The sequence below is a fragment of the Tetrao urogallus genome, assembly GCF_951394365.1.
Source record: "Tetrao urogallus genome assembly, chromosome: 7".
NCBI classification, from domain to species: domain Eukaryota; kingdom Metazoa; phylum Chordata; class Aves; order Galliformes; family Phasianidae; genus Tetrao; species Tetrao urogallus.
In genome coordinates, this window is record NC_136820.1 from 25,292,867 (window position 1) to 25,320,670 (window position 27,804).

The window sequence follows — 27,804 nt, forward strand, 5'->3', positions numbered from 1 at the left end:
CACAGCCTGGAGATTAGCAAGAAAAATACCAAAAAACTTACCAAACCTTAAACTCTGAGCTCTCTGCCAGACATTTCCAAAGAGAAGCGTCTCCCAGCAAGCCTTGCAACTTGGCTACTTGAAGCTATGGGCTTCATTCTGAGGTAATGGTTTCCATCCCAGGAGTTTGGAATTACGAAGGACCATTATAAAGCGCTCTTGGTGACCTAAGGAAATGGTCACAGCATAAAGAGCAAATAATTTGTAACTGGCTTGTTTCCAGCATTTAACTGCACATTAGAAGACAGAACTATGTATTGGAGGAGATGAAGATGCTGACCACGAGGCTCACAGAGCACAGCAGCCCCAGCACATCCCGGCCGGGGCCGGCATGGAGGCGGGCTGAGGGCCGGGCCCCCCCGAGGACCCCCGAGGGAGGGGCCGCATTAAGGAGGGGATGGGAGGCCGTAGCCTTTAGAGCCGCGACGGCAACGGAGCGGGGAGCAGTGGGCGATGCTGGGGGGCGCCCGCCTGTGGCTGTGCGCGGCCGTGCTGTGCTGCCTGGCGGCGGCGAAGCCCCTCCGGAGAGGTAAGCGGGGCCGGGGGTACATGGCCAAGGGGGAGCGCCGGGTGGGCGGATGCTCCGCTCTGCTCAGCGCAGGGAGAGCAGAGAAATAAAACAGCCCTTAACACGGTCTCCCCTTAGTGGCTCAGGTCCTCCCTCGGTGCTCGAGATGCGTGCAGCGCGTTTCGCTGCAGTAGGCGTAACTTCATGAACTGACAAACAGCCTTGTCAGCCGTACCGGGTACCTGCGGGAGAACCTGCGGAGTGAGGCTGCCTGGGCTTTGGCTTTAGCTCTCCCATTCCCTCTGGTCCCTGTTCGCTTTTCTAGGAATGCTGATAGTTCCTATATATATTTTTAAATTGTTGTGCAGCTACTTACAAACTTTACAAAGCAGCCCCTGAAGTGTAGATGTGACCGGTGAAAAGTGTTCTGACACCCTTTCTGATAATGCTGTGTCAGTGTGTGCATGCTGATTGTTTCCTTCACCGTTCCTTGAGCAGGAGTGTTTCTGTTCCCCTGCACTGCAATATTCTTCGTTGCTAAAATGTCTGTAATCATGCTTTTCTTATATTTCTCATCCAAACTAAGGGTTTGCTTGTGGTGGTTACATTTATTTTTATATTTCACTTTAAAAATGTTACCCTAAATAAGTATTTCAGGATAACTTCTTTCAAAAAGTCACCTCGTTTCTAATTGAATATTTTGTTTTAAATGCACAAATGTGTTTGTTAGAAACAGCCTAAGCTCTAAAATTGCTGTGGGATGCAGATACACTACTTCCTTTGCAGTCAGTATTGCAAAAGAAAGGACACTCAGGATCAGAGTGCGCACAGAGAATCATAGAATTCCCTGAGATGGAAGAGAACATGAGAATCATTGAGTCTAACTCTTACTGGTTGTGTTTATTTGTTTATATCCTGGGCTTTGGAGAGCAGAGCATACAAACTGCACCTGAAGAGCTGTGCCACCAGTCCCTGTTTGGCAGCACTCCCTGGGTGCCAATGCCCTTGCACCAAAGAGCCCCTGAGAGTTCCCTAGCTCACGCCAAGCCTGAGAGCAGGTGGAAACCTTATATCAGCCTTTCCCTCAGTGCTTTGTAGGTGGTCACAGAATAATAGAAAGGCTTGGGTTGGAAGGGATCTTGAAGATCACCCAGTTCCAACCCCCCTGCCATGGCCAGGTTTGCAACCTACCAGATCAGGCTGCCCAGGGCTATGTCCAGTCTGGCCTTGAACGCTGCCAGGACATTCACAATGTCCTGACATCCACAACTTCTCCAGATAGCTTATGCCAGAGCCTCCCCACCTTCTGAGTTAAGAATTTCATCTTAACAACTAAAGTAAATCTCCCCGCTCATTTATAAGCATCCCTCCAGAACTGTAAGGCTGCAGTGAGGTTCCCCCCAGGGCCTTCTCCAAGCTAAATAAGCCCAGCTCCCTCAGCCTTTGTTTGTAGGAAAGGTGCTCCAGTCTTCTGATTGTCTTAGTGTCCCTCCTCTGGGCCCTCTCCAACAGTTCTGCATCCTTCTTGTGCTGGGGGCCCCAGGTCTGGATAAAGTACTCCAGAGGGGGGAGTACCTCATGAGGGAGGTCAATGATCTCCCTCTCCTTGCTGGCTGCCCCTCTTTTGTTGCAGCTCAGGATACAGTTGGACTTCCAGGCTGCAAGAGCACACTCCTGGCTCATGTCAATCTTTTCATCTACCAAGACCCTAAAGACCTGCCAATAAAACTCAGTCAAGTGTCCTGCCTAAAAATTTAAATTTTGTGTCTGGACTGTGCTTAGAAGACAGTGCTCCAGAAACAGTTGGCATTGGCACTTCAGAGATTTAATCTGTCTCTTGAAAATACTTGCATTGTAATCTATTCAGACAGATAACTGGAAAAGTCTACCAAATATGGAAAGCAACCAGGAAAATCTCAGAATAATTCAGTGTAACATAGTGTGAAGTTTAGGACCAAACAGCAGGGATGCATTAACTAAAACAATACATTAGAGTTGAGGTTTTATTTACAGCTCAGATTTTCATAACTCAGGAGTGGATTTAATAATCAGGTCTCCATCTTTCAATTGAGAACCAGCTCTCCTCCTAAGTGTCTGTGATATGAGCGGGTCTGGTCTACAGGGGTTACTTTCTCACAGCAAAAATAGCATTGTTATTTTTGTATTTATGTGCCCATAAATACAACAGTTGTACTTGCATCTGCTCTTGGTAGAGTTAGGTAGCTCATCAGTTATACTTCAGATAGGAATATTTTAGTCTGTATTACTGATTACTGTATTACTGATGATGGCAATTATTTTCAGTTGTTTTGCAGAAAAGGAGGAAAAAGAAAAGGAAAAGGAATGAAGCAGTGCTAGACAACATGAGATTTCAAAAGAAATAGCTATTAAAATGCTAGCTAAAAAGGGAGAAAAATATATGAGGAGCTGTGTGACATTTTAAAGTGATGTGCATAATAATAAAAAATGTATAATTTGATCTTTAGTAAGATTTATAACCCTATTACAAGTGAGTACAGTCAGCTGTTTTAGAGATCTATCAAACGATGATCTAATTAAACTGCAGAGAAAAAAAATAAAGACTTGTCTCATGTCTCACTTGATTTATTGATGGAAGACATAAGAGATATTAATTGTTTCTGGAGTGTTTCAGTTACAGGAAAGAAAACTAATGAGAGTGCTGTATGGAAGGTAGAATTCCAATAAAAAAATAGAAGACAGGAAGAAACTTTCGCTGTGGTTCGTAAACTGCTTGAGCTGAAGCTTGCTTGGAAAAACACTTCAATAACACACATGACTGACCTTTGATTCTTCAAGGGCTTTTCTTCAAATTCCAGTGAGGGATAAATTCTCAATAAGGTCAACATGTATGGACACGAATTGCCTACAGGCTATGACAAGCAACTCAGAAGCACAGTGGTGGCATAGTCAATCACATTGACTTCCATCTGCCCTTAGAGGGTAGAAGATAAAGCTATTGTTACCTGCTTGGGTAGCCTGAAGCCATATCAGATTAAATCTTTAGTCTTTGAAAGTCTATAGGAACCTCATGCTGTGCGTGAAAGAAATGAGATCTGTTGTTTAGCTAGGGCATCTTCTATATTCAGAGGGGAATATTGTTCGATTTAGAAACTATCTTAAAACTGTAGTTTTCTGAACAGTGATATGAAACAATGCTCAATAACGCATCTGGTGCAATTTGAACCAGAATATTCTTCTAATCAGTGACACATTTACACCATGCAAAACATGGGACAAATATTAAAAACCCTGGGTGTGAGAACCTGCGGAATAGAGTAATAATATTCAAAATGTAATATTACACAGCTTTAATTACAGCTGAATTTTTTAAATTCATCCCTACTTTGACTTCCCAAACATATTTCTGAGCAAGAATGACCATTACCATTACATTACTTGCAAAAGCACCATTAGCTGGAACTTCTACTGTCACTATCTTTGGAAGGAGTAATCTGATTCCAAAGACTGATCTTACAAATTGTAGGGTGCAGTTTCATTTCTGAAAGAGCCTGCATTTTTTTAGAAAATTGCTACAACTTCTACAGATTCTGATCCCTAATTTTACCTACCAGCAATTTTGAGGTTATTTTGAGGCCTTAAGTTCACTTAGATGTCCAAAAATCTGTTTGTCAGTTGTATTTAGTGCATGCCAATCATGCACATTGACTTAAAATCTATGATTAAGTATCTATCAAATTCCATTCTTATACCATAATCTGCTTTTATACATGCAAACTATATGTAACTGCAGCATCCATCCATTTGAGGGCATTCTTCATTTAATACATAGGAACACTGTGAAGTGTTACCCTATTTGCAAAAGGAAGACCCTTGGGCAGACCTTTCTCATCTTGAAGTAAGATTTTGTTCCTTATGTATCAAATGTGCCATTTTTCTTCAGGTTGTTAGGTTTCATAGCCAGTAAAATGGCAAAATCCAGAGAGAAAGTGTACACTTTTCAATTACAAATTAACATGCATATTTATTTTTCATTTATTGTCCATGTAAACAAGGGAATATTACTGTGTGATGAATTTATTAAATTTTAGGGTGTTAACATAGTTATTTGTTGTCGCTATTAAGTTTTCACTGTGTTGCTCTGTAAAAGTGATCTCATAGTGATCCTATCTCCTTATTGTCTGATAAAAAAAACACCCTTACTATCTAACATATCTGTTAAGCTCTTCATTTTAATGCTCTTGCTTTACAGTTCTTGAATGCCATCCTGGTGGACATCAGATCCTGCAGAGCCCTTACCGAAGTGTAGATTTTGATTCATCCCACCTCCAGCAGTCAGCTATTCAGGATTTAATATGTGACCATTCCCTAGCACCAGGATGGTATCGCTTTATGATTTTTGATAAGCCTGCTGAGATGCCAACCAAGTGTGTGGAGGTATTATTGCACCTTGTTTGTTTATGAAGAATGTACATGTTTTTCATAAGAATAATTACAATTATGGAGACTAATGTGAAAAAATGTCTCTGAATGAGACTATATTAAAATATGTTAGTCAGGCAATAAAATTTATGTGTTGAAAAATGTTACACTGAATGGAGTACGGCAAAGAACTCATGTATCTTTTAAAGCACACAGAAACTGTTGTTTTAGTCCCTTCTAAAGGTGTCTCAGTGCAACATAGGAGGGATGTCCTGTTTTAAAGCTGCAGCTGTGTGATGGGCAGTCTGCTCCTGAACCTACATACAAGCATAGAAGACATATCCCAGTAATTATCTGGGTTTTAAAGTGATTATTCTAGAAGGAGGAGATTACTCCTAAAATGACTTCAACTAAGAGAGCTAACTGACTAGTTTCCATGTCATCTGTGAGTCCACTGAGATTCAAGAACTACTTAGAACATGTGGTACTCTAGACTTCTGATGCTTCATTTTGGAATTATTTCAACGTCTTTTTAACAGTTACATTTGAAGAAGATACATCTTTGTAGCTTCCTATATGAAAACATTTCCTTATTTTAAAAAAGTGTCACTGTGTCATCAGGATGTATTATCTGTGATCCCGTGATTGTATACTGAATTGAAATTGCTTGGGCTCAGTCTCTTTAAAACAAACAACAAACAAACAAACAAAAAAAATTCTCTTAAAAGAAATGCAAAACAGTTAAAAGTACAAAAAGTACATTGAGTGCAGGACGTTATTGAAGAGGCTGCTATTATGTGGGCTGTTACGCTGAAAAACCTTGAGCAAAGTGTATTTCCTGAAGGACTTCTTCAGTTAGATTTAATAGGAACAAATTGACTTAATAGTAGTATGTCTCTCAAAACAGACATTTCTTCACAGAGAATCAGGATGATAAAGCAGGGAAAAAAAGTCTGTTTCTCAGAACACAGAGTAGTCCAGCAAGATAGCCACTCAGATAACCTAGAGGAGTTTTAAAAATCTCACCCAGTCTCTCTGTGGTTAGTAAATATGCAGTCAAAAATGGCTGCCATCCATATATGGAAGAGTCCAGGTAATTACGGTTGGCAAGAGATTGATTCAAATATTATTCAGCAAATGAAATTCATGCCCTGATATCTACTCTTCTTTAACTGTTAGGAAAAACATGGCCATTATTTTGAAATAATCAAAATCAAAGCATTAAAATTGAACTTAAAATGGATATCTTGTTTAGGAAATTTCCTTCTTGTATGTGTTTTATAACTATACTTAATCCTTGTCAAAGGTTCTGGCTCTGCTTAAACAATGCATCATCCTTCTCATGGATTCTGTTTGCTCAGTAGAGGACTCAGAGGGCTGATAGAGGACTCAGGCTCACTCGATGTCCAACCTTTGGCTTGCCCGAGTTGAATTTTGTGAAGAGGAGTTATCTTAGGCCACAAATAAAATATATAATATAGTTAATGTATATAACTAATAGAACCTCTTTTTAAAAATATATATTTTTAGCCAAATCATAAGAAAAGCAACAAAAACATAAAACAAGTAGATTGGACACAGATATGCTCAGGAGTAAGAAAAAAGTATACTTTTGAGGTGAATAATTGCTAAGTGAGCATGCAGTTGTATTTAGATTTCAGATCAAGAAGTGTAAAGACAACATGGTCTGAGACCAGGTTTTACTGTCTGGACTGTTTCGAGCTACATGGCAGCTTCCCTAATTTGAAGACCTCAAATAGCCACCGTGATGTCAGGAGGATGGAGGGCTATTCCACAGCACTGTACTCTTCACACTTTAACAAAAAAACACTGAGCAAGACTTTTGTATGGGAGAGAGGGAGCACCAGCTCTCCTTCATCACCTGTTGTGTTGGCATCTGAACCACAGTCCTTGTGGAGTCCTCTGCTTCATAAACATAAACAGATTTACGGTTGCAGAAGTTGTGGTGGCTCCTGGTTAAGTTCTTTAGGCACTAGATTGTATTTTGCATATAGAAAGAGATTTCATGATACTCATATGAGCACTTAAGTCTCTTTCATGTGTATTTGTGTTCAGATTTGAGGATGTAAAAAAGCAAGCTCTCAGTTATACCATCTGAACTTTGCTAGAAGCTAGTGCAGGAATATGAGGATTAAGTATAAATGTACATTAACTATTTTCTGACATTTTTTCTCTGGTGTTTCAGATGAATCACTGTGGTACTCAAGCCCCTGTCTGGTTGTCTCTGAAGGAGTCAGAATCCATGCCTCGACCTGGTGAGATCAAGCAGCTCACAGCCTGTGCAACATGGAAATTTTTCTTCAGCATGTCCAAAGACTGCTGCCTTTTTCGAATCCCTGTCAGTGTGAGGAACTGTGGAGATTTCTTTGTTTACTTACTACAACCCACACAAGGATGCATGGGTTATTGTGCAGAAGGTGAGAAAGTATGTACTCAGACGCATTTAAGAGCATATATTTATTAGTAAATGTGGTTTTCAACTGAATATCAGCATAACTATTTCTTTCATTCTAATCTTCTTAAACAGAAGTCTGATACGTATTCAGATGTCTAACATATCACCAGATGTTTTCTGGTGTTTGGTCATTTTATAGTTATTCAAAAATAGCTGAAAATAACATAAAAGCAAGTAAGTGATGTTTCTGTGAAAATGTGGTATTTTGTAAGATATTTTGCTGATTATGTCTGGCAATAGCTACATGTACTAAAATTTTCTGCACTCTTAATTTTGATGTGATAAAACAATGTGTGAATTCACACTACACCTGTGTAATTTTCAGTTGATGCTCAATTATAGTTCAGAGCCCCCAAAATAAGGATATTTTTTTTCTTTTTCCATATAGTCAGATGGAGATGTAAGACACATCTAGAAGTCAAAATTTAGACTGCCTACACTGGCACTCACATAGTGTGTATCGTCATTACTGAATGTCTCTGGTATTATGTGTAAGCATACATTTTCTTTAATAAACTGATGAAAAAAAATATATATACATCATTATACATATATACATGTTTATTTTTATTAGGAATATTTTTCTTATTCTAATTCTTCTAAAGAAGTTATAGATATTGTTACTGACAAGTCTGTGTAGTAAGAGATTTTTATCAGTTCCTGTAACACACTGTCAGTGAAAATACTTGCAATACTTTTATGCACAATATATTGTCTTGCTCTAAGTCATGCTCTCTATTACCAACTGCTTGCAAAATCTTAATAGCAAAACTGGTGGTGTTTTTTATGGTGCTTTATGACCCATCATTATCCCTTTGGGATCAATTGTTAAGTAATTCTCTGAGAGGTTATTGGCAGAAGAAAGAAAGAAAAAAAAGCCAGAAATAAGACATTTCAGAATGCAAGTGGCTGAAGACATAAAGAAATCTTGCAGTATGTGACTTTGCATTTGCTTTCGGTGATGCGTTCATGAAAAGAAAGAGAATAAAAATGATAGGCAGCAGGCTAGCAAATTTTTACTGCTTGAAGACAAAACAGGGAAGAAAAAAAACTGAATTGGCTCTGGTGACTTCTCTCAACTCTGAAGCCCTTTATTTAGGATGATATTTTTCACATTTTGTATTTTTGTGCTGCTTTTTATATCTAGGTTACCATATGTACTGTATTTCCTTTTTAATGCTGGGTAGCTGTGTACACTTGATGCACATTTTCAAGCAGTCATTCCTGTGCAATACCAAAGCATGAAACACCAAAATATGCTTTAAATTCTTTTCAATGAACAAGATTTTCAGTTTTGCTGCTTTTAACTTAAATTCCTTTTATTCCTGTTCAAAATATACTGATATTTTCATGTTTAATCAAAGTTCCACTGGTGGTTGTTGTTTTGTTTGTTTATATGAATGATGTTCAAAGTAGCAAACAGTACACGTACAGACATTGCTGAGTCCCATGTTGGAAAGACATTTTTTTTTCCTCCTAAGTAGGTCTGCAATGATTTTGACTGTCCATGGTTACAGTTAATAAATAAGTATTTAGATGTGGGTTCTAAAAGAGAAAGTATGCATTTGAAAGAATAGCTTAATTCCTTTTTACTCATTAGTAACATTTCTAGGTATCTGCTGCATATATCTGCATTAAAGATGTAGAAGTGGTAAAACGTTCTGTACTCTTGCTCTTAGATACAGTCACTCAACTTGTGTTTTCTGCCTTAGGTTTTGTAGTGACTGCTACTGTAATTGTATATGAATCAGATCACAACATTTTTCTGCTCTGGTAGATTATACTTTCATTAGTTCTTGTAATATTTGATGTTTATTTTTCTTGTTATTGATTTTTTTAATACGGTTTTGTTGTTTTTTTTTTTTAACATGGGGCAATATTTTAAGAGCACTGGTATAGTTAAGTGTGTAAATATGTGGGTTAGGAACAGTTTATAGTTGTTGTAGATGCAAAGCCACAGGCCTGTGATCCCAAGGAGACAGAAATTCAAGGCATCTGCAGCAGTAGGTATTTTCTTTTGACTTATTTTCTTTTAAAGATTTTTGTTTGCATCCATGACCCAGAAACGTCAACTTTTAGTTATATGTTGACTTTAATAAAAAAGAAGTCCATGTTATCAACTTGGTCTAATGTAAAATTCTCAATTTGGAGACAGCAGAACTGCAATTGCAAAAATAGTTTTTCAGCCGAATGTTCAGAATAATTACCCAAAATTTTAAAAATAATTTAGGTCACTTTGATTTGCAGATAAGTTTTGCAGATGAACTCCTGATGAATCACAGTGTTGTTTATTCTTTTCCTTCTTGCATAGCCCATTCTATTTTCTTCTTTGTAAGCCGAGAAAATATTTTTCTATGTCAGCCAAATTCCTTTGGTTGTTTCCTTAGCTCTCTTCTATCTGTTAAAACAATTCATTGCAATTAATTCCCTCAGTATTTTTTCCTCATCAGCACCTTTGTATGGTCTAGAAAGTAATCCATTTTACTCATTTTAATCATGAATGTAGTATACATGTTCTCTCTGGTTCTCTAAACAACTACTTAAGATTTCCATACATCAAGAGAGGTAAATATTATTATAAGGATTTTAATTGATAAAGTATATGTAAATGTTGCCTTATCCAATGTTTTTTCTTTTTGCATAGAATAAAAAACACAAAAGACATTTTTGTTTGACTAGGTGAGGTGGCTCCTTCAATGTCTCCATCTGTGTCACCACCACTACCAGCCATTCCTGAGGTTGCAGCAGAGTTGATCAAAGGGAGTATTTACCTAAGGTGTACCTTTGGCATTCCTTTTGCAAACAGCTCAGTTGGATTCATTGTGACTTGGTCAAGACTTTCTCCTGAAGGCATCAAAGAAGAACTGAAACATGAGAGAACAGTTCATACGTTCTCACTCTTAGAGTTAGATGGGACAAGTGTCAGACTTGGAGAAAGAGTATGTTAAAAATTACTATTACTATTACTATCTCTTACAGCTGCTTTGTCTAAAGACTTATGATTTCATAAACGCTCAGCAGATACTAACAATTGCTAAAGATGGAGTGCCAGCATTTTGCTGTATGATTTCTCTTGGCAGAAATGTACTGCCTCTAGTTTTTATTTACATCAACACTGCCCCTACAAATGTGGAAATGTCACAGAATATATCAGTAATTATCACTACTATTAATGTTTTGAGACTGTCTCAGTACACTATACCATGCCTCCAACAGATGTTTATTCAAGTTGAATCTTTTTTACTTTCCACTAGAATTTTGCTTGATATTGTGAATTAAGAGGATTTGGAATGTAACAATCTTAAGAGAGTGGCAAAGTGAGTTGTGGGAAACTGTGCTGTTGATTCAGCAGATAGATTGCTTAGAATCAGTAATGAGCCACTGCTTGATGACTTTGTGCCAAGGATCAGATATAAATATTTTGATACCCACCATCAAAAGCAGCAGTATGAGTAACTGCATTAGTTAATTGCAAATTTCATGGGTAGCAGAATGAATATCTATGTTCACCTGGTAACTTTTTGAAAAGCTAAAGCATCATCACATCTCAAAAAAGGATACAGCAAAACAAACAAAACAAAAAAAACAGCATCTAAAACAGTATTTAGCAGCACAGTGCTGGGTCAGTGGAGGGAAATCACAATAAACTTATCCCATAAAAGATAATTCAGGCCCATAACACTGGGAAGAAATGGCAGCGAGAAGAGAGGAAGGGGCAATGATTGTTTTGTGTAATCTATGATCAAATGGGTATTGAACAAAATTAAAAGGCAACAAACATAGAATTGACAAAAAGAACTAAAAAAAAATAAAATGTAGAATGCATGTCCACAATATATCATGATGTGCAGAAATATTCCAGAGGCGATTAGTTAAACGTGTGGAAATTTAGGTGCTTGTTAAACTTGATGATTTGTATGCCAGGAGGAGATCTTGGAATATTTTGTCTCATTCAGTCAATTAAACAGCACCATTGACAGTTGGTAACTTTGGATGCAGACAGAAGCTTAGGCTTAACAAGTTCATCAAGCTGACATCATGTCTGAGTTTCATATTCACTTCTTACCAAAAATATATTGTACTGTGTTGATTTTTTCTACAGGTCTACTGTAGCAGTTCTGCTTTCTTCATGGAGAAGCCAAGCATACATAGCAGTCCAGTTGAGAGCAAGGAATTTTTTGCTGGCATTAAGGTCATTTGAAAAGAAAACAATGTTTTACTTTTTTGTGGTGGGAGTCTTTCTGAGTATCAGTTCAGCAGATATGTAGCTATTCATGCATTTTTTTGGGTATGCTAGAAAATTCATATGAGTGGATAATTTGAACATTTATGTAATTATTGTATGTTCCGCTCTGATAAGACCATGTAGGATGCTGAACAAAAGCAAGTGAATCATAATAGCCACAGTAGATAGAGAGTCCTCTAACTGTAAGGTACTCACAATATAATTATCAAGTTAACAAAGCATGTTGTTAGCAGTAGTGAACTCAGATTGGTCAAGTAGTGGAAGAAACAAACATGTTTCTGTGTTTCTCTTGAGGTACAGGAAGACTGAATCAACATCTTATGCAAGCTATAACAACCCAGTAAACACCTTGATCTCCACCAGCTAAAGTAGACTCCAGTACATCCTCTGTAATTGTAAACTAACCAGGGCCATGGCTCAGACTTGAGCTCTGACTTGCTTTTGACCACTTAGCTGCTCTCTTGCACAATTTTAGACTATGCCAACTGTTTCTCCCAGAATATGGCTGACAGAGATCAGGGTCTGTTCCCATATCGCCACGGGGATGAGGGAAGGGTCAGACCAACCTGCTTTGGGCTTAGACTAGGATGCTGGGAAAAATTTATAGCATGTAGGCATGAGCTGTGCCATGCCAATTGGTTAAAGGTGAAGAAGAGGTCCAAAAGGAAACTACCATAGATTTAGTTGTAGGTACCACTTTGTTTATTGGCCAGGAATGGGACTCTGCACACACATATTGTGAAAATTTCCATTGACTTGAGTAAAGATTTACCTCTCATAAAGCTAAGTGCATGCTTATGTTTCTGCAGATTCAGGGTCCAGATTAATCTCTTGTCAGTGGAAGTCATTTTATAGCACATAATATAAAATATGAATGCATTATTTTCCTTTTTATGTGAAGCTCCTAGGTAGCTTTTTTTTTGTGTACAATACGACAAATTGCCTATATGCTGGTTTCCAGAAGCTACCCAAAGAATGCATTTTTATGGTGTTAACGTACTTGCTAATCCCTTTCTTACTAGCTTTACCTCATCCTAGCCTGTTATTGGCACTCTTTCCACACTCTTGTTATAGTGTCCTCATCTTCTCCCAGTACGCAAATGCACTTCAGACCATCTAGATAACAAGTAGAGTGGGCCATGCGCCACACCATTCAGTGTATTTAGTTTTTCGTACTTTACTCCTTCCTGATCAGTAGGGGTGCTGTAGTTCACTAATGATGTTTGCATTTTAAGTATATTTTTTTCTGTGCTAGATACATCCAGAAGCGTATGATATATCAGAAGATGGCAAGGAATACAGACTGTCGATAGAAAGCAGAATCCCTGTTCCTTGTCCCAAATTTAACCAGGTTGAAAGTGACTGCAGAATATCACTAAGATTGAATACTGTTGATGAAGGCAAGTATTATCCTGATTCTGTGTGTGTTGCATTTTGTATGCTTATTGTGTTTTTCTAAATATTCCCTCTGATTTGCCTCTTTGGAGAATCTGGTGTATTATAAAATACTTTCTAAATTATTAAAATACTCAAAGGCCGTATGTACTGCTGTTGAAAGTATGGAAGAATATGTCCATCATCCATTTTTTATTTTTTTTTTAATGTACTGCGTTTTAAGTATTGTATACGATCATGAAGTACTCAGGTTTTAGTCTTTCTTTGTCTGTAGTGCTCTGCTACGCCCTAGTCGCATGAACATGAAGTCGTGTGAACATCAAGGGGATCCTTGCCTATTCAGGCAGGCATTTTTGTCCCCCCTGCAGCACTTCCACGACTTTCATTTGGCTATCAATGTAGAAAATTAAAATAATTTTCTTGGATGTGTGTAGGGAGAGGGTTTTCCATGATCATAGTCGAGGAAAATGCTCACTTGCATTTGTGAAAAAAAAAACCCACACTTTTTGTGTACATCACTTTGTACGTAAGTTAGCATTTATATTAACAGCAATATACAAAATGTGTCTTGATTAGATGAAAACTCACTAACGATGTGTTTTCAATAAAACAGGTAAAGAACAACTAGGTTTAAACTTGGCTCTTTCTTCTTGTCACGTGGATCTTCTCCAGAAACCCTGTAGAAATGGAATCTGTAGTCAAGCAATAATTTACTTCACTGCTGTGACAGACTTTATGCAGGACGGAGACAGAATTACCAGAATTGCAGTCGAACCAATATCCAGTGAGAATTTCCTGTGGAATGGCTATATTCCAGAAAGCGCAAAGGTTGAAAATCTAAATGTTAAGATCTGTAAAACCAACAAGCCAGGAACGTGGCTGATCTAAACTGAGTTTCTATTTCAGTTGTGGCATGCTGATTTACACCAAGATTTTGAAGTAGTCAATTTTTAATTGGTTTATTTCCATTAAAACATTGCCTTTTCATTTGGATTAAGTTTCTTACATTTGAATATTAACATAACTACTTAGAAATAATACAACCTGCTTATTATGAAATAAATCAAGAACATAAATAATGTGCCTAAGTCTAACCTAATATGATTTACTATGCACTTTTTTGTTTTGAAGATTACTGTAAAGGATCTACCGACTGCATACTGCTACTCATTTACTGACCCTCATATAATAACGTTTGATGGAAGGTAATCACTTGATTGAAGCTTTAAATTTCAAGGGTTGCTGTTGTTTGTTTTTTTAATCTATGCTAGTGATGCAAGCTGTAGTTCTCTACAGTTCAGTTGTGCTATGTATTTCATGCTCTTTCTTGGATAATAGGATAAACATGCTCCAGCTGGTTAAAGCTTGTTAGTCATATTTATAGTATTTATGTTTGAAAATACAAGTTTTAGGTTGTGACAAGTAAGTAGACTATTATGCTTTCTAGAGGAATATACCAAGAGAGGAATAACAGCTGTAGAATCTGAATGTGAAAGATGGAAATATTATTAAATATGATCAGTGATAAATGGTTGAATAGACAAAACTATTTTAATGCAGAAGTATTTCCAGTCTTCAGCATAGCTCCCATATTTCTGGTGTACCTATCTGAATCCCTGTAAGGATCAAGTTGCTGGAAGCTATCTTCTGTCAGTATGACACTGTGATGAGTTCATTAATGTCACTGACAGCAATTTATTCACTTCTGTCACTTGCAGCTCACTAAACCTTCTTTCCAAAGTGAAGACAGCTTCCTTAGCCACAGCTGGCATGGTTTTTGTATGCTTCTGTCTTTCTAATTGTTTCTAAATCATGGAAGAGTTCAAAACAAATACAAGTTCCACACATGGGACTTGTATATTCCCTGCTCAGCAGAAACACATTTCTTCAAATGACAGTGTGAGAGAAAGAGGATACGTTGCCTGCACATAAGTGTGTTCAACACACAACACAGTTTTTCTTGTGAATTTGAAAGGAAGAACAGGTTGTAATGGATGCTCTGAGAGCACTGTTACTAACAATCGTAATAAAGTCACAGGAGTTATGCTGACTTGCGATTCTTTCTTCATTCGAAATTACAGGGATGCCTTCAGTGGGTTTTTTAACCATCACCACATTGTGATCAAGCTTTCTTATGATGTAACAACCTACTGAAATATATTCCTGCTGGAATATGGTGCTGCACCTTTCTTTTTAAAGATAAATAGCATTGCTAGCTTATTTTACAAAACATGGGAAACAAACAGAAAGGGAACTGCCCCTGCGGAATCACAGGTGATCGCATGCAGGCCATCTGCAGTTTGTCTGCTAGGCTATTAAACAAAAGGCAAATCACTACTCTACAATTAACTGTCAAATGCCATTTATAGCCAAGAGACTGTTAAACTTGCAGAAAAAGTTTCTTTTTTTTTTTTTTTCCCCCCCTCCTCTCTTTCTTGCTACCAAATCATTAAATTGGCTATTCTAACTTTGCTTCAGGGAACAGACGGCTAACCCATAGGGAAAAAAAAAAAAAAATGAAGTCACTATTTATGGTTTTCATCTTAAATCATTTTCAAACCTTTAGGAATAGGTTTTCTCCATCTTAATAAAGCAGACCTTTTTAAAAGTATCTGACTTTCTAAATCATTTCATCAAGGGTACTTGTACAGTCTTCAGCATCTGCACCTCACATGCACACAGTTAAGCATCTTCTTGCTCCTGCTGGATATTTGCATTGCAGTAGAAACACAAAGGCTAAGGAGCATCCCCTGATTGCCCGTTAGAATAGACAAAAGCACAATTAAAATGCATCAAAGAACAGCAGTGGCTTCATGATTATCTTTCCATTCACAAACATTGTCTACATATTCCGTTTGTGATCCTTCTCTTCTTCCTTCTGTTTCTGCTGTAGAACAGGTTTTAAATTTTTGTTTTAGAGCTGTGCAAAAGAGATATGGTGTTGCTTGTTTAGAACAAAGTTACTTGCGTTTGTGAACAGTACTCCTGTTGTTTGTTTGTTTTCCCTCCCCACGATGCACAAAAATGTACTATAGTATCAAATCCTACCAAATACTAGAAATCTGTTTTAAGTTACTGACACCTGGTGATATTATGCTTTTCTTTTGACACCAGACTCTATGACAATTTTAAAACAGGAACATTTGTCCTCTATAAGAGTACAGCTCGAGATTTTGAAGTTCATGTTCGCCAGTGGGATTGTGGAAGTCTTCAATATCCAGCATCCTGTAACTGTGGCTTTGTTGCCAAAGAAGGAAGTGATATAATTGCATATGATATGTGCAGTAGTCAGCTACATGAGTCACAGCCATACTTATCCATAATAAGTAGAGACACAACAGGAAGCAACGTCAGAATCACTGAATCCTACCTAGGAAGAAAAGTAACAGTAAGTTCATACTACTTTTGGATATAATAGCTATTTCAGTAATTATTTTTACCAATTCATACCAACTTCAGAACTAAAACATGCTTTATTTTCTGCAATTAAACACAACAACATTTATTTTATAGTCATAGTACTTTGGCCAGTGCTTTGCTTGCAAGCGATGTTTGAAATGACACAGAATTTTAAAATGAAACACTCCACTGCTATTTATCATTCTGTTGTCTGAAATGCAAGCACTAAAAACAGACCATTTCAGCTTGGATTTGTCTATTAGTATATTTAATGTGTTTTTAATACTTGGTAAATATTTAGAGAACATCAGGCAACAGAGAAATGAAATTCCTCACTTTTAGAGGCAAGGATGCTAAAACAGAAAAAAATAAGTGACTTATGTGAAGTTGCACACCAAGTTCATAGAAACATTTAAACTTAGAAGTGAAAATCTTACATTGTCACTTCACCTATTCAGTCGTCCATGTATGATTATCTTTTCTTTCTCCTCTATGTGCAAATGTGCTTATTCTTCTTTAACTATGCCTTTTTCCCCCCCCCCCCCTCCTTTCAGTAAAAACATTGTTGAATTGTATTCTTTAATTCTTCTTATTAAGAAACTGAAAATCTTAATTCTTCTCAGTTTATTTCTAAAATGTCAGTATTTCTGCTGAGCATTATGAAATAAAATAGTGAGTTTTAGGGAGTACTCTGGGCTATCTGGTACACTTTGGATCACATTTGCAGGTAGATAATTCTGTATTGAGCCATAGAATTAGCACATAGCATTAGCACATAGAATCATATAGCTGGTATGCTCCCAACAAGTCAGTTTATATTACTAGAATTATCCCTTTCCATCTGGAGAGAGAGTGGCCCTTTTTCTTTGCTCACTTACTCTTTAATTATCTGTGGTTTCGCAGTCATTGACCTTCTGCTCTATACCTACTAATGATGGATGAAGCTTATTGCCTGAAATGTGCCATCTAGGTGCTTTTGGGGGCACACAGGATTTGTATCTACAGTGCTACACCAAAAGAAATAAAATTTGTATGATTCAGAATAGTTAGAACCAGAACTTAATGGGACATCTTTATATGCCTGCCTTTGTAAATCATTCCTTATCAATGAATGTACCCGATTTTATTAGGGAAAAATAAGAATAATGGTTCTCACAATTATATTGTCCATATCTTTTTAGGTTTTGTTTTCTTCTGGAGCTTTCATTCGTGCTGATGTGAGTGAATGGGGAATGAGCATAACACTTAGGGCGCCCAGTTCAGATTACAGAAATACAATGGGGCTCTGTGGCACCTTCGATGGAAGTGCAGAGAATGACTATCACACTGCCAATGGTGTGGAAATTCCAAACAATTCTGATGCTCTTCTTTTGTTTATAAAGGAATGGAGGTAACAAAATACTTCTTTTTCAATCAAATGACAGTTTTCGGTTCAATCTCTCCTTTGCGCTCTTCAAAAATCTGTTGAAATAAAAGAGACTTTTTAAGTTAATATCTGAGTAAATACAGACCAAAGAGCCAAATTTGTATTTAAGTAGGATTATGATGTAAAATTAATTTGCTTTGAACAAATCAGAAAAGATCTGCCTTCTTAACTCTTTTTTCCAGTATACCTTATTCCCTTTTTTTTTTTTTTTTTTTTTTTTAAACACAATTTAACTGAGATCTGTAACCATATGTAGATTCTGTAATTTATGCTGTAGAAGTATTAAGCAAAACTGGCACAGATTATTAAAACAACAAAAATATATAGATAAGTTGAGATAAAATTTCTTTTTTTCTTCTCTAGAATTCCACCAGGAGGTAGCTTGTTTGACAAGACACCTTCTTCATTACCATCTTCTAGGAAAACAAACTTCTGTGACTGCACATTTGAAGATGTTGGGTTAGATTCATCAGTACATAAACTAAAGGCAGTTTCTAAATCAGAATTTCCCCTGTCTTGTAAAGACAGTGAAAATGGTAGATTTCTTTCTTTGATACCTGGACTGGATGTCACTGCTGAGTATCTCAGCCCTATTGATCTTGTCAAAGGCTTAAACAAACATTCATCTGTACATGAAATGGATTCTGCTGCACTTCTGGAAAAGGAGGATAATCAAACCAAACTTCACAAATCATCATTAGTAAAGCCACATGTCTCTGCAACCTCAAAAATAAGTTCTGGTATGGAAAAAGAAAGAACTTCAAGCTCAGACATTAAAAGAATTTCTGATGGCTACAGTAATCAGAAAAGTCAATCTGCTACAAATAGAAGGAAGCGCCAAAGTTATTACAAATATCATCCAGTATTTCTATTCCAAAATCTAAGCCAAACGGATTTAGAGGCATATAGGTACTTTTTCCCAGAGGACCACACCACTGACAAAGACAAGAAGTTTCTTCCTTCTTGGCCCACACCTTCTGGCCTCACTGAGTCCAGTGCTCTGAGACTGTGCCAGCAGGCAATAGCCAATTCCAGTATAGGAAGAGCTTGTGGTGGCCTTCTTGGTAGGAGAATGGAAGATGCAATCAGTATCTGTGTTAAAGATTTACTGTTGAAAGATGACCTCAGATGGGCAGAAGCTTCATTAGCTCTTTTAGAGAATGAATGTGAGAAGAGAGTTTTAGAAGAAATAAACTACAGTCAACAGGAACTTCAGGGGTTTGTTGAAAACCTGCTTACTGCACTGAAGTGTCCCAGTCTGTGCAGTGGTAATGGAGAATGTACAGAATGGGGTTGTGCATGCTTTCAAGGCTATGGTTCATACGACTGCAGTATACTGTCTGGTAGGTGGGAAAAACAATGAGATTTACTAAAATAACAGTCTCTGTGTTTGTGCAACATATGTTTTACATCACTGTTTTTCTATCCTGCTTTTATTTTTTTCTCTTCATGCACTGACAAGGGTTCCCTGTGATGGGCCTGTTCATTATCCAGCAGTCTAGTTCCAATTTAATACAGCCATTATTGTTTTCTATTTAGCCTTCTTGTTTCCCAAGGGAAAAACATGGGCTTAGTTTATGGTATATCAGATTTTAAAAATTTATTACTGAGTTTGCAATCCAGAGTACTGCCTCAAGAGATTAGTGTGTTTCCACAGCTGTCTTCTTCAGGGAGATCTTGCCACATCCATACACTCCTGCTTATTAACTGGAAGTGGGATGTTTTTGGCAATGTTACATTTCTGTAAACTGTTAAATGTGGAAGCAGAACTGATGGCGAAGAAAAAAAGTTTACCAAATACAGTTAGGCAAGTTTTTTTTTCAGTAAGTAAGACATTGACTGAAAATGCAGATAAGCAGATAACACAGTGAGAATATGAGGTGTGGTTGAAAATTCAAGTCTTTCAGAACTGTTGATATTTTATAGTAGTATTTTTGTTACATTAATGTATTTAAAATAAATGGAGGAAGAAGTAAGAAAGTAATAAAACAGGAATATTTGCTTCCTCTTAAACTCAAATAGATGGACTTGTGTATAATCAATATCAACAAATATAAAAATGTTGTAATTATGAAATAAACAAGAGAGCTTGGCTAAGCAGGTTATAAGAACAAAAAGAGAATAGATAGAATGCTTACCTACATCCTGGGCTTGCTGCAAAACTCCAGAGGAGGGATCTTCAGAAGAGACCCTTTCCTAGTGGTAGACAGCTCTTAAATGGGTCCAGGAAAGGTGGAGCCAGGTTCCACCTCTTCTGGCAGCACAGGTGAATTGCCTCCCAGGGCTGACTCATTGCTCACCTCAGATGATCAATCAGAGGTTCAGGCCATGATCCAGCAGTTCCCATACAGCTTTGCTTTCAGAGGAAATATTTGAGTATTCTAAATTTTGTCAGTTTATTTCATGAACCACCCTCCACGTGTTTGCTTTCTTTAAACAAAAAAAAAAATCCATTATAAATTATTGCAAGTAATTTTCAAGTTCCTATATCTAAAGCCTGAGCTTCATTTACATTTTACACTGCAAGTGTGATGTAAAGAGTCATAGATGAGGCGATAGACCGCATACTCACAAGAGTTTGTTATTGCATGAATGTTTTATCTGCTTTATAAATCTGAAGTTCCAAGAGAAGATATAAAGCCTCGCTTTGAAGGTGAAATTCATTTTAATGACACAAAAGGTTACTGTTGTACCTTTTCCCCTTGCTCCAGATTTCGTTGTTGACACTTTTCTTAGTTGGGCAGAGAAATAAATGTGTTGCCTAAAGTAATTTTCTATATGAATGAGATCATTATATTGACTTTTATTTTCTAATCTCTACTTCAAAGACCAAGCTCCAGAAATAATAGAGCTGGAAAATGCTGGGCTATGTGATATTCGTCAGTATGACTGCACATCAGTGAGGGCTTTTGGACATGGCTTCAGAGAGTCATCGAATATGAAGTGTGAAATTATCAGATTGCAAGTAGGTCTCCTTGTATAGTAATAATTCTGTTTAAATTTCTCTGTGAATAAGTAAAAAACATCTAATCATTTTATGTTGGTACAACCCAATGGTTTAGTAGAAGCTAAAAGCAGAGGTACTCAGCACTTTGCAGCAGGCACTCAAGTCTTTGCAAGATTGCACTTTCCTCACTGCTAAAAGTGCAAAACATAATGGGAATGTTCAGCAGCTAAAAGGAGATAACAGCAAACAGCGGCTATCCATCTGGAAAGGGCAAAGGTAGTCCTGTTGGTGGCAACCAGTATGTTGCTTGTTCTTTCCATTCTTTTTCTTTTTTTTCTTTTTAAGTGCTTATGGAGAGGAAGTGAAGTACCAGTTCTTTGAAAAAGGACTGCAAGGTTAAAGACATCACTAGATTACTGTTTCAAACTCAATACTCAAAATAGCCTTTTTAAAAACATAATAAATCTGTTACAAAAAAAGAAAAAGGCATTTCTGAGATGTCCATTTCCCAGGGGCAGAATACTGTGGCTATTTAATAATATGTCAGCTTTATAGCCTAGGTTCGAACAGAAGATTAAAAATACTGTACTATAATGTCAGAGTAGTCTGTACAGACAGAATGTTTTTAGTCAGACCTAGAATTTGCCCAAGGCAAAATTAAAAGCCATTTACAAGTGTTAGCCTGAAATGAACAATCTGTGATTACAAGTTTTTACATCATATCATACATGAGAATAAAAAAAACCTGCCAAATGAAACTGGTTTTCACTTGTGATGACTGGGGGGAGAGAATGACAAAAGGGAAAACATTCAATAGGAATCTTCTGCTCCTGAGAAAACCAAAAAATGCTTTCCTTAGTTCTAGTAGATGCTACAATTAAGCAGTGTGGGGGGTTATAGATGTTTTTTTCTTGTGCACATTTATCCAATCATCTGCTAGTTGGCTTGAAATGGGAAAGTTAAGAGTATAGGTTAAAAGAGTTTCAGACCATCTCACAGATAATTATTGGGAATTTGATAGCAATAATTCGAATTGCCCCTGTCTTAACTCATGACAAGATACTCCGATACAACACTGTTTGTGGTAGAATACATGGCTCTGAACTACACAAACATTCTAGATAATCTCTTTTATTGTTATCTCCTTTGTTGTTGTCCTTTTTCTTTTTTTAAATTTTATTTTGCATTTTTTAAATTTTCTTCCTGAAACTACCAAAGAAAATAAGTTTGTTTCCTTTTAATTTTCTGACTGGAATAATGGTGGCTTTGTGCAAATGCCAGTGGAGTTACAACACATAGCACTTCTTGTGGGTATTTTGAGATAAATTCAACTGATCAAAATTTCCTAGAAGCATTTTTGCTGAATTTAAAGCTAGTACACTCACATTTCTCATTTGTAATGCTTGCTCTTCTGAAAGATTAAATCACATCGTTTGTCTACAGGCTGTCCTACCATGCACAGTGCTGTAAGAGATGATTCAGAGAATTTTGCACTGGAGTACTTCACAGATACATAACTAGTGTGCATCTCTTGGTAGAGCTTTGGGCAGGACATGACCAAGGAGTTAATGATTACACATTAAGTATTAATGCCAGAATTTATTTAGATCTTGCAAAAGATAGGAATGTTTATAAACCCCCTTACATTGTTCTAGTAGATCTGGAGATTTTTAATTGATTTTTGAGTGATAATATTTCTGAAAAAAATATCTGAATGTGTCTCCAGCTGATAACAAATGGCTTCTGGAAAAATAGACTGCATCACATTTCAAAGAGTCAAAGATCTCAAAATTGCATATACATGAATGCTTAGTTTTTACATTTTTACTTACCTTTGCCATTAATTAATTAGCACAGGATGAAAGAATATCGAAAAAAGTTTGGTTTGAACAAAAATAGTTAATTTGTCTTTTGAGCATTTTTTAAAGTGTTTTTTGTTTGTTTGTTTGTTTGTTTTATTTGAAAAAGTGCAAAACTGTGGTCCCTACATCAGGGTTGGGATTAAATAAATGTTTCACTTCGTTACAGTAACTCAAAAAAATAGCCAACTCAGTAAAACTTAGTTAAGCTCAACATGATTTTGATCTTGTTGTTCTCTCCATTCTTTATCTACCTATTTTATACATTTGACCCTGCTTCCTATTGCAATCCATACTTCTATCATGTAGTATTACCATCCCTATTCTGTTATCTTGAACTCCCAAGACAGATCCTTGGGTAACTTCCCTTCCTGGAGTATAGAAAAGAAATCTACAGGGTTAATGTTGTAATCTGTTCATTTGTGCAGAAGTTTAGTGGCTAACTGCGAGTATTTGCTGGCACCCAAAATCATAGCTGAGTATTGCCAGAACCTCATCTGTTCATTTGACTAAAGTTTGTCCACTTCTGTGAGCAGAGATAGAGAGGCATAAAGTAATTGAGACATTAGATCAGTGATACTTTATAGTGATACTTTAAAGTGATACTTTAGAGGATCACCCACTGCTTAACTCTTCCATAACTCTCCAGATTGAGGAATTTTTCTTGGTAATGCCATGCCAAATTGCCATGCACCAGGAAAGACTTCTTTCATTTTAACAGGCTCAGGTAGAAATCTATTTGTGGGGGGAAAAATGACATATTTCCCACATCATTCTAATCCAGAGAAGTAGACACATTGAAACACTAAGCAATACATGTTTTTTTTTTCTCTGATAAAAATATTTTCATATTCCATTTCACTGAAAAACAAATTATTTGTCCTAAAATTTAGTATACTGATAACCAGTGGATTCCTGGAGAGCCTCTAATTATGTCAGCTGCCTTCCAAAATGTCAGGACTGTCGACTGCGAGTTACCGAATAACGGCCCACAGTCTGATGTCATGGATCTGGTTGATGATAAACCCATTGTCTGGTGGAAAATAAAGGTACTTGCAGAAATTTCAAATATTCACTTACAGATACTAAGATGAAACTACATTGTGTATATAACTATTATTTTTTAATGGTACAGTGGATGGAATTCAGCTTGCTTAACATGGCATCTCATTTAACTTCTTAAGCTTAAATACAGAGTGCTTCCTGCAAGGGGACTGCCCCCTATAAGGGGCTACCCCTAGAACCTATAGAAGGATGCATCCTTCGAAAGTTGAAGGTAAAGGCCAGGTAGTTACCCTAGTGCATTTCAAATGACATTCAATATGTTGACAGAAAAAATGAGTTGAGCTCAATGTATATACATGAATGTTTGTGCGAGGTAGACATCTAAGGTATCACGCAGTTGGAGTCAATAAGGTCAATAGACCCTAAAAACTGGTCATTCTATCCTAGCATAGACACCTACATGTGGTCAGTCAAATACCTGCCTAATCTTGTTGATGTAATTGATTAGAGTTTTGCTGACTATTACAAGAGTTTAAACAGCTAAATGTAGTGCCTGTCATTGAATTGAATCCCAGGATAGCAGTCAGTGCTGCTGAGATGTTGATACCTATGTTGATTAAACTACTTTTACTCTACGTCTTGCAGATTTCTAATGATGGATTAACTTACAGCAATTCTAAAACAATGATAATATACGATGGAGCCTGTCAGATATGTGAACTACAGGAATCTGGATTATGTGCACTAAAGGTATATATTTCATTCTTCTGTGTATATTACTAAAGTATGCATCTCTTCAGGTAGAAAAAACACACATCCTGTACTCATTTACAACAGGAATTTTTCATGCCTAGAAATGAAAAGCACCAGAGGAGAAGCTCAGAAGAGAAAAATTTGAAGGAAAAAAGCAATAACAACAACAACAAAAAACACTGTATATAATTAACAAGTAAAACCAAACATACTGTTATTTGTTTACTTCTAAAAGTACAATGTAGGGTTAGGTTTGATTAGGATTAGATTTATTAGATTTGGACACTACAAATGCAAAATTTTACAAATAGACAATTCTGAAATTTGCTGTTTGACAACTGAAAATTAATGAGTCACATTGTCATTTCTCTAAAAGGAGAAAACGTGCAATATAGATGGACTCTGTTACGGTGAAGGTGACACGAATCCAACCAGCCCTTGCTTACTCTGCAGACCCGACACATCAAGGTTAAGTTGGTCAGTTGTTGAAAGTAAGTTCTAAATAGTTCTGATTGTCATCTCTTTGATTTTTTTTTTCAAGTAGCAAAAAGTTTAGGTTCTACTGAGTTTCAAAATGAATAGTATTCAAAATGAATAGTATTCAAAATGAATATACTGAAGTTTTGAGCTTAGTTAAGTGTTTCAGCTAAAGCTCAGTTGGTACTATTTCAGTTTGTAATTTGATCTTGTTTTTCATCTTGCAGTTCTCCTTATTGCTGAAAAGGATGTTTTCCAGACCAGACATGTGAAAGACAGACTTGTTTTTTTTTTTTCTTCTTTTTTTTTTTTTCCCCGTTCACAATAACTAACAAGAAACTACTGAAATTAACAACTCTTTGAGCCTTATTAGCAGTTAACAGTATTTTGATTTTTGGTACAGCCATGTCCACAAGTGCTTGTCTTCAACATTTAGGAATAAAAGGCCTTTCCCAATCAGGTGCATGTTCTGAGGCAAGGTTTTTCTTTCACTTTTTTGAACAGGCAGTCTATGTGCAGATATTGAATAGTCTGTATACACATAATTTCATCATTGGAAAATTCAGAGTGGAAGGGGTCTCAGGATGCCTGAGTCCATCCTCCTGCTTAAACGTCATCCGTGAGCTCTGTTGTACTCAATCACTAATTAACTTAGGGTGTTACTAGTAGCACTAGTAGCATTTTGTTGATCTCCTCATCAACAAACAGTGGATTCAGCAACCTGTGAGTCCACAACTGCAGGCAGAGCAATGAAAATCAATCTGAAATTGCAGTTGAAAATTGTATAAATTATCTAACTTACAATGTGAGCAATGTAGCTCTGCATAAGCTAGGCAACAAGCAGCTTTTCTGTATACATACGTCTATGAAAATGCTCTGTAAAGAGCTTTGCATAAATGTTGTTAACACCTCATAGACCTACTAATGATGTTTAATACAAGATTTTGTTCCATAGAGTCTTTGACTTATACCAAACAAGAGGTGAACACACGAAACTGGATTAAAAGGCAGGTCATGTTAATTAACCACTTAATATTTGGACATAACTCACATTGATTGCATAGATGTATGGCCTAAGCAAATACTTCAGTGTATATTTATGAATCTCATACTTCAGTTCAGTCCAATTAGAAACCATACCATGAAAAGAGGACCATCATCTAGAGTTTCTATTTTCTGTCTCTCCATAGTACAAAATTCTAGCCTAGTAGCTGTAGCTCTTTTGGTTCAGCTTTCCCATCAACCAGCTTTCCCCATCAACCCAGGTCCATCATATCTCAAATACAAGAATCCCATCATGTTTCATGGGGGAAGTGCTGGCATGACTCTGCCTGGATTAGTATGGCTCTTGTATGAATGGGACTTCTGGTGACTGTCTCAATCTCTTCCTAGTTCTAACTTTTTATGATTTTCTGTACTTTCACTTTTAAACTGCTACAGTTTATAAAAACAATTTTTAATTTCAATAAATTTTGAGGCCTTTTTCTATGTAAATGCAATCAATCTTTACAAGCTCTTACATACTCTAAGTAATTTCTTGTTAATGTTACAATTATAACGAAAATATCTATTTTTTTTCCTGTACTGTTGAAATGATGTTAGAACTTAAAAGAAATAGTCACATATGTCTTCCTTAACAGAAAGATATGTTCCTTTAAAATTTTTATAAGTATATTGTAACTCTGCTTAAAAGAGAAAATATCTCCTTTGTTACAGACAACCAGCCTCCTGTGCTTGAAACTTTTCAGGGTATGCTACGGACTTTTTATGGAGAAGATTTTGTATATCAGTTTTTGGCTTCAGATCCAGAGGGCTCTGCTATTCTTTTCACATTGGAGTCTGGTCCTGAAGGTGCCAGTCTTTCCCCATCAGGTCTCCTTTTGTGGAAAGCTGTGTCAAAGAATCCCCATAAATTAACATTTTCTTTGACAGATGACTGCAATGCGGAGACTAAGGTAGAAATAGAGGTAATTAATATTACAGTAAAATGACTCATACTAGTAAGATGTTTACAATATCTAATTACAATATTCATTGCTAGTTCATAAAAAGAGAAAACTATCTTATTTGTCTTGCTTTGTAGATCAGAGTAAATTCATGTGATTGCCTGAATAATGGCTCATGTGTGACAAACACTAATTTCCCACCTGGAAGTGGGAGATACCTTTGTGTGTGTGTGGCTGGATTTGAAGGTGATCTCTGTCAAGTGAATACTGATGACTGCAAACTCAACCAGTGTGGTACTGGCAAATGTGTAGATGGAATAAACAGCTATTACTGCGAATGCCCACCTGAACTTCAAGGTAAACTACTACATTATATATTCTCATTTAGATTTTCTGTTTTCCTCTGGTGAATACAGTGAAAAACAAGAATGATAAGTTTGGTCCCAGCATGGCTCCTCCAATGCCAGCAGATAAATGTAGTCCACAGAGCCCGTTCTATTCGGATTCTGCAATAAGCAAGAAACTTGGCATATGATAAAAAAATGTATGCGACAAACATAGTGAGCTGACTTATTAGATGTACAGAAATATTTTGATGTACTTAGTGTATGCACTCCTTTGTATTTTTGCATCTACATATATTCTACTTTTATCATTTAAAAATATATTGTCAAAGTCTGGTGACAACAGTATTATAAAAACTTGTATTTGAATGCAGGTGAAAATTGTCAAGATGATATAGATGAATGTGCATCCAACCCTTGCTTCCCTGGAGTATTTTGCTTCAATACTTTTGGTTCTTACTATTGTGGTTCATGCCCAAAAAATCTACATGGAGATGGGAAGTCATGCTACGGTAATATGATCTGGTTTTTTAGAATACTATTGTCTTACTGGGTGTGCTATGTTCCTAACAGTAAATTAGAA

The 27,804-nt window shown here is 36.7% G+C and overlaps 1 protein-coding gene across 1 annotated transcript in view; it reads left to right on the forward strand.

Moving 5' to 3' along the window:
* Nucleotides 1–492: 492 nt before the first annotated feature.
* The window catches only part of VWDE (von Willebrand factor D and EGF domains), a gene marked incomplete at both ends in the record, with an annotated part of 37,488 nt that continues 10,176 nt past the window's right edge, over nt 493–27,804 (forward strand). Inside the window, 19 exons of the mRNA XM_079538126.1 lie at nt 493–568; nt 4,779–4,963; nt 7,155–7,386; nt 9,362–9,427; nt 10,104–10,363; nt 11,527–11,616; nt 12,926–13,070; nt 13,679–13,893; nt 14,197–14,270; nt 16,180–16,453; nt 17,646–17,854; nt 18,254–19,233; nt 20,719–20,855; nt 23,590–23,745; nt 24,347–24,451; nt 24,831–24,945; nt 26,648–26,898; nt 27,015–27,234; nt 27,596–27,733. Coding sequence (XP_079394252.1) covers nt 493–568; nt 4,779–4,963; nt 7,155–7,386; nt 9,362–9,427; nt 10,104–10,363; nt 11,527–11,616; nt 12,926–13,070; nt 13,679–13,893; nt 14,197–14,270; nt 16,180–16,453; nt 17,646–17,854; nt 18,254–19,233; nt 20,719–20,855; nt 23,590–23,745; nt 24,347–24,451; nt 24,831–24,945; nt 26,648–26,898; nt 27,015–27,234; nt 27,596–27,733 — 3,928 coding nt within the window. The remainder of the gene's footprint in view (nt 569–4,778; nt 4,964–7,154; nt 7,387–9,361; nt 9,428–10,103; nt 10,364–11,526; nt 11,617–12,925; nt 13,071–13,678; nt 13,894–14,196; nt 14,271–16,179; nt 16,454–17,645; nt 17,855–18,253; nt 19,234–20,718; nt 20,856–23,589; nt 23,746–24,346; nt 24,452–24,830; nt 24,946–26,647; nt 26,899–27,014; nt 27,235–27,595; nt 27,734–27,804) is intronic.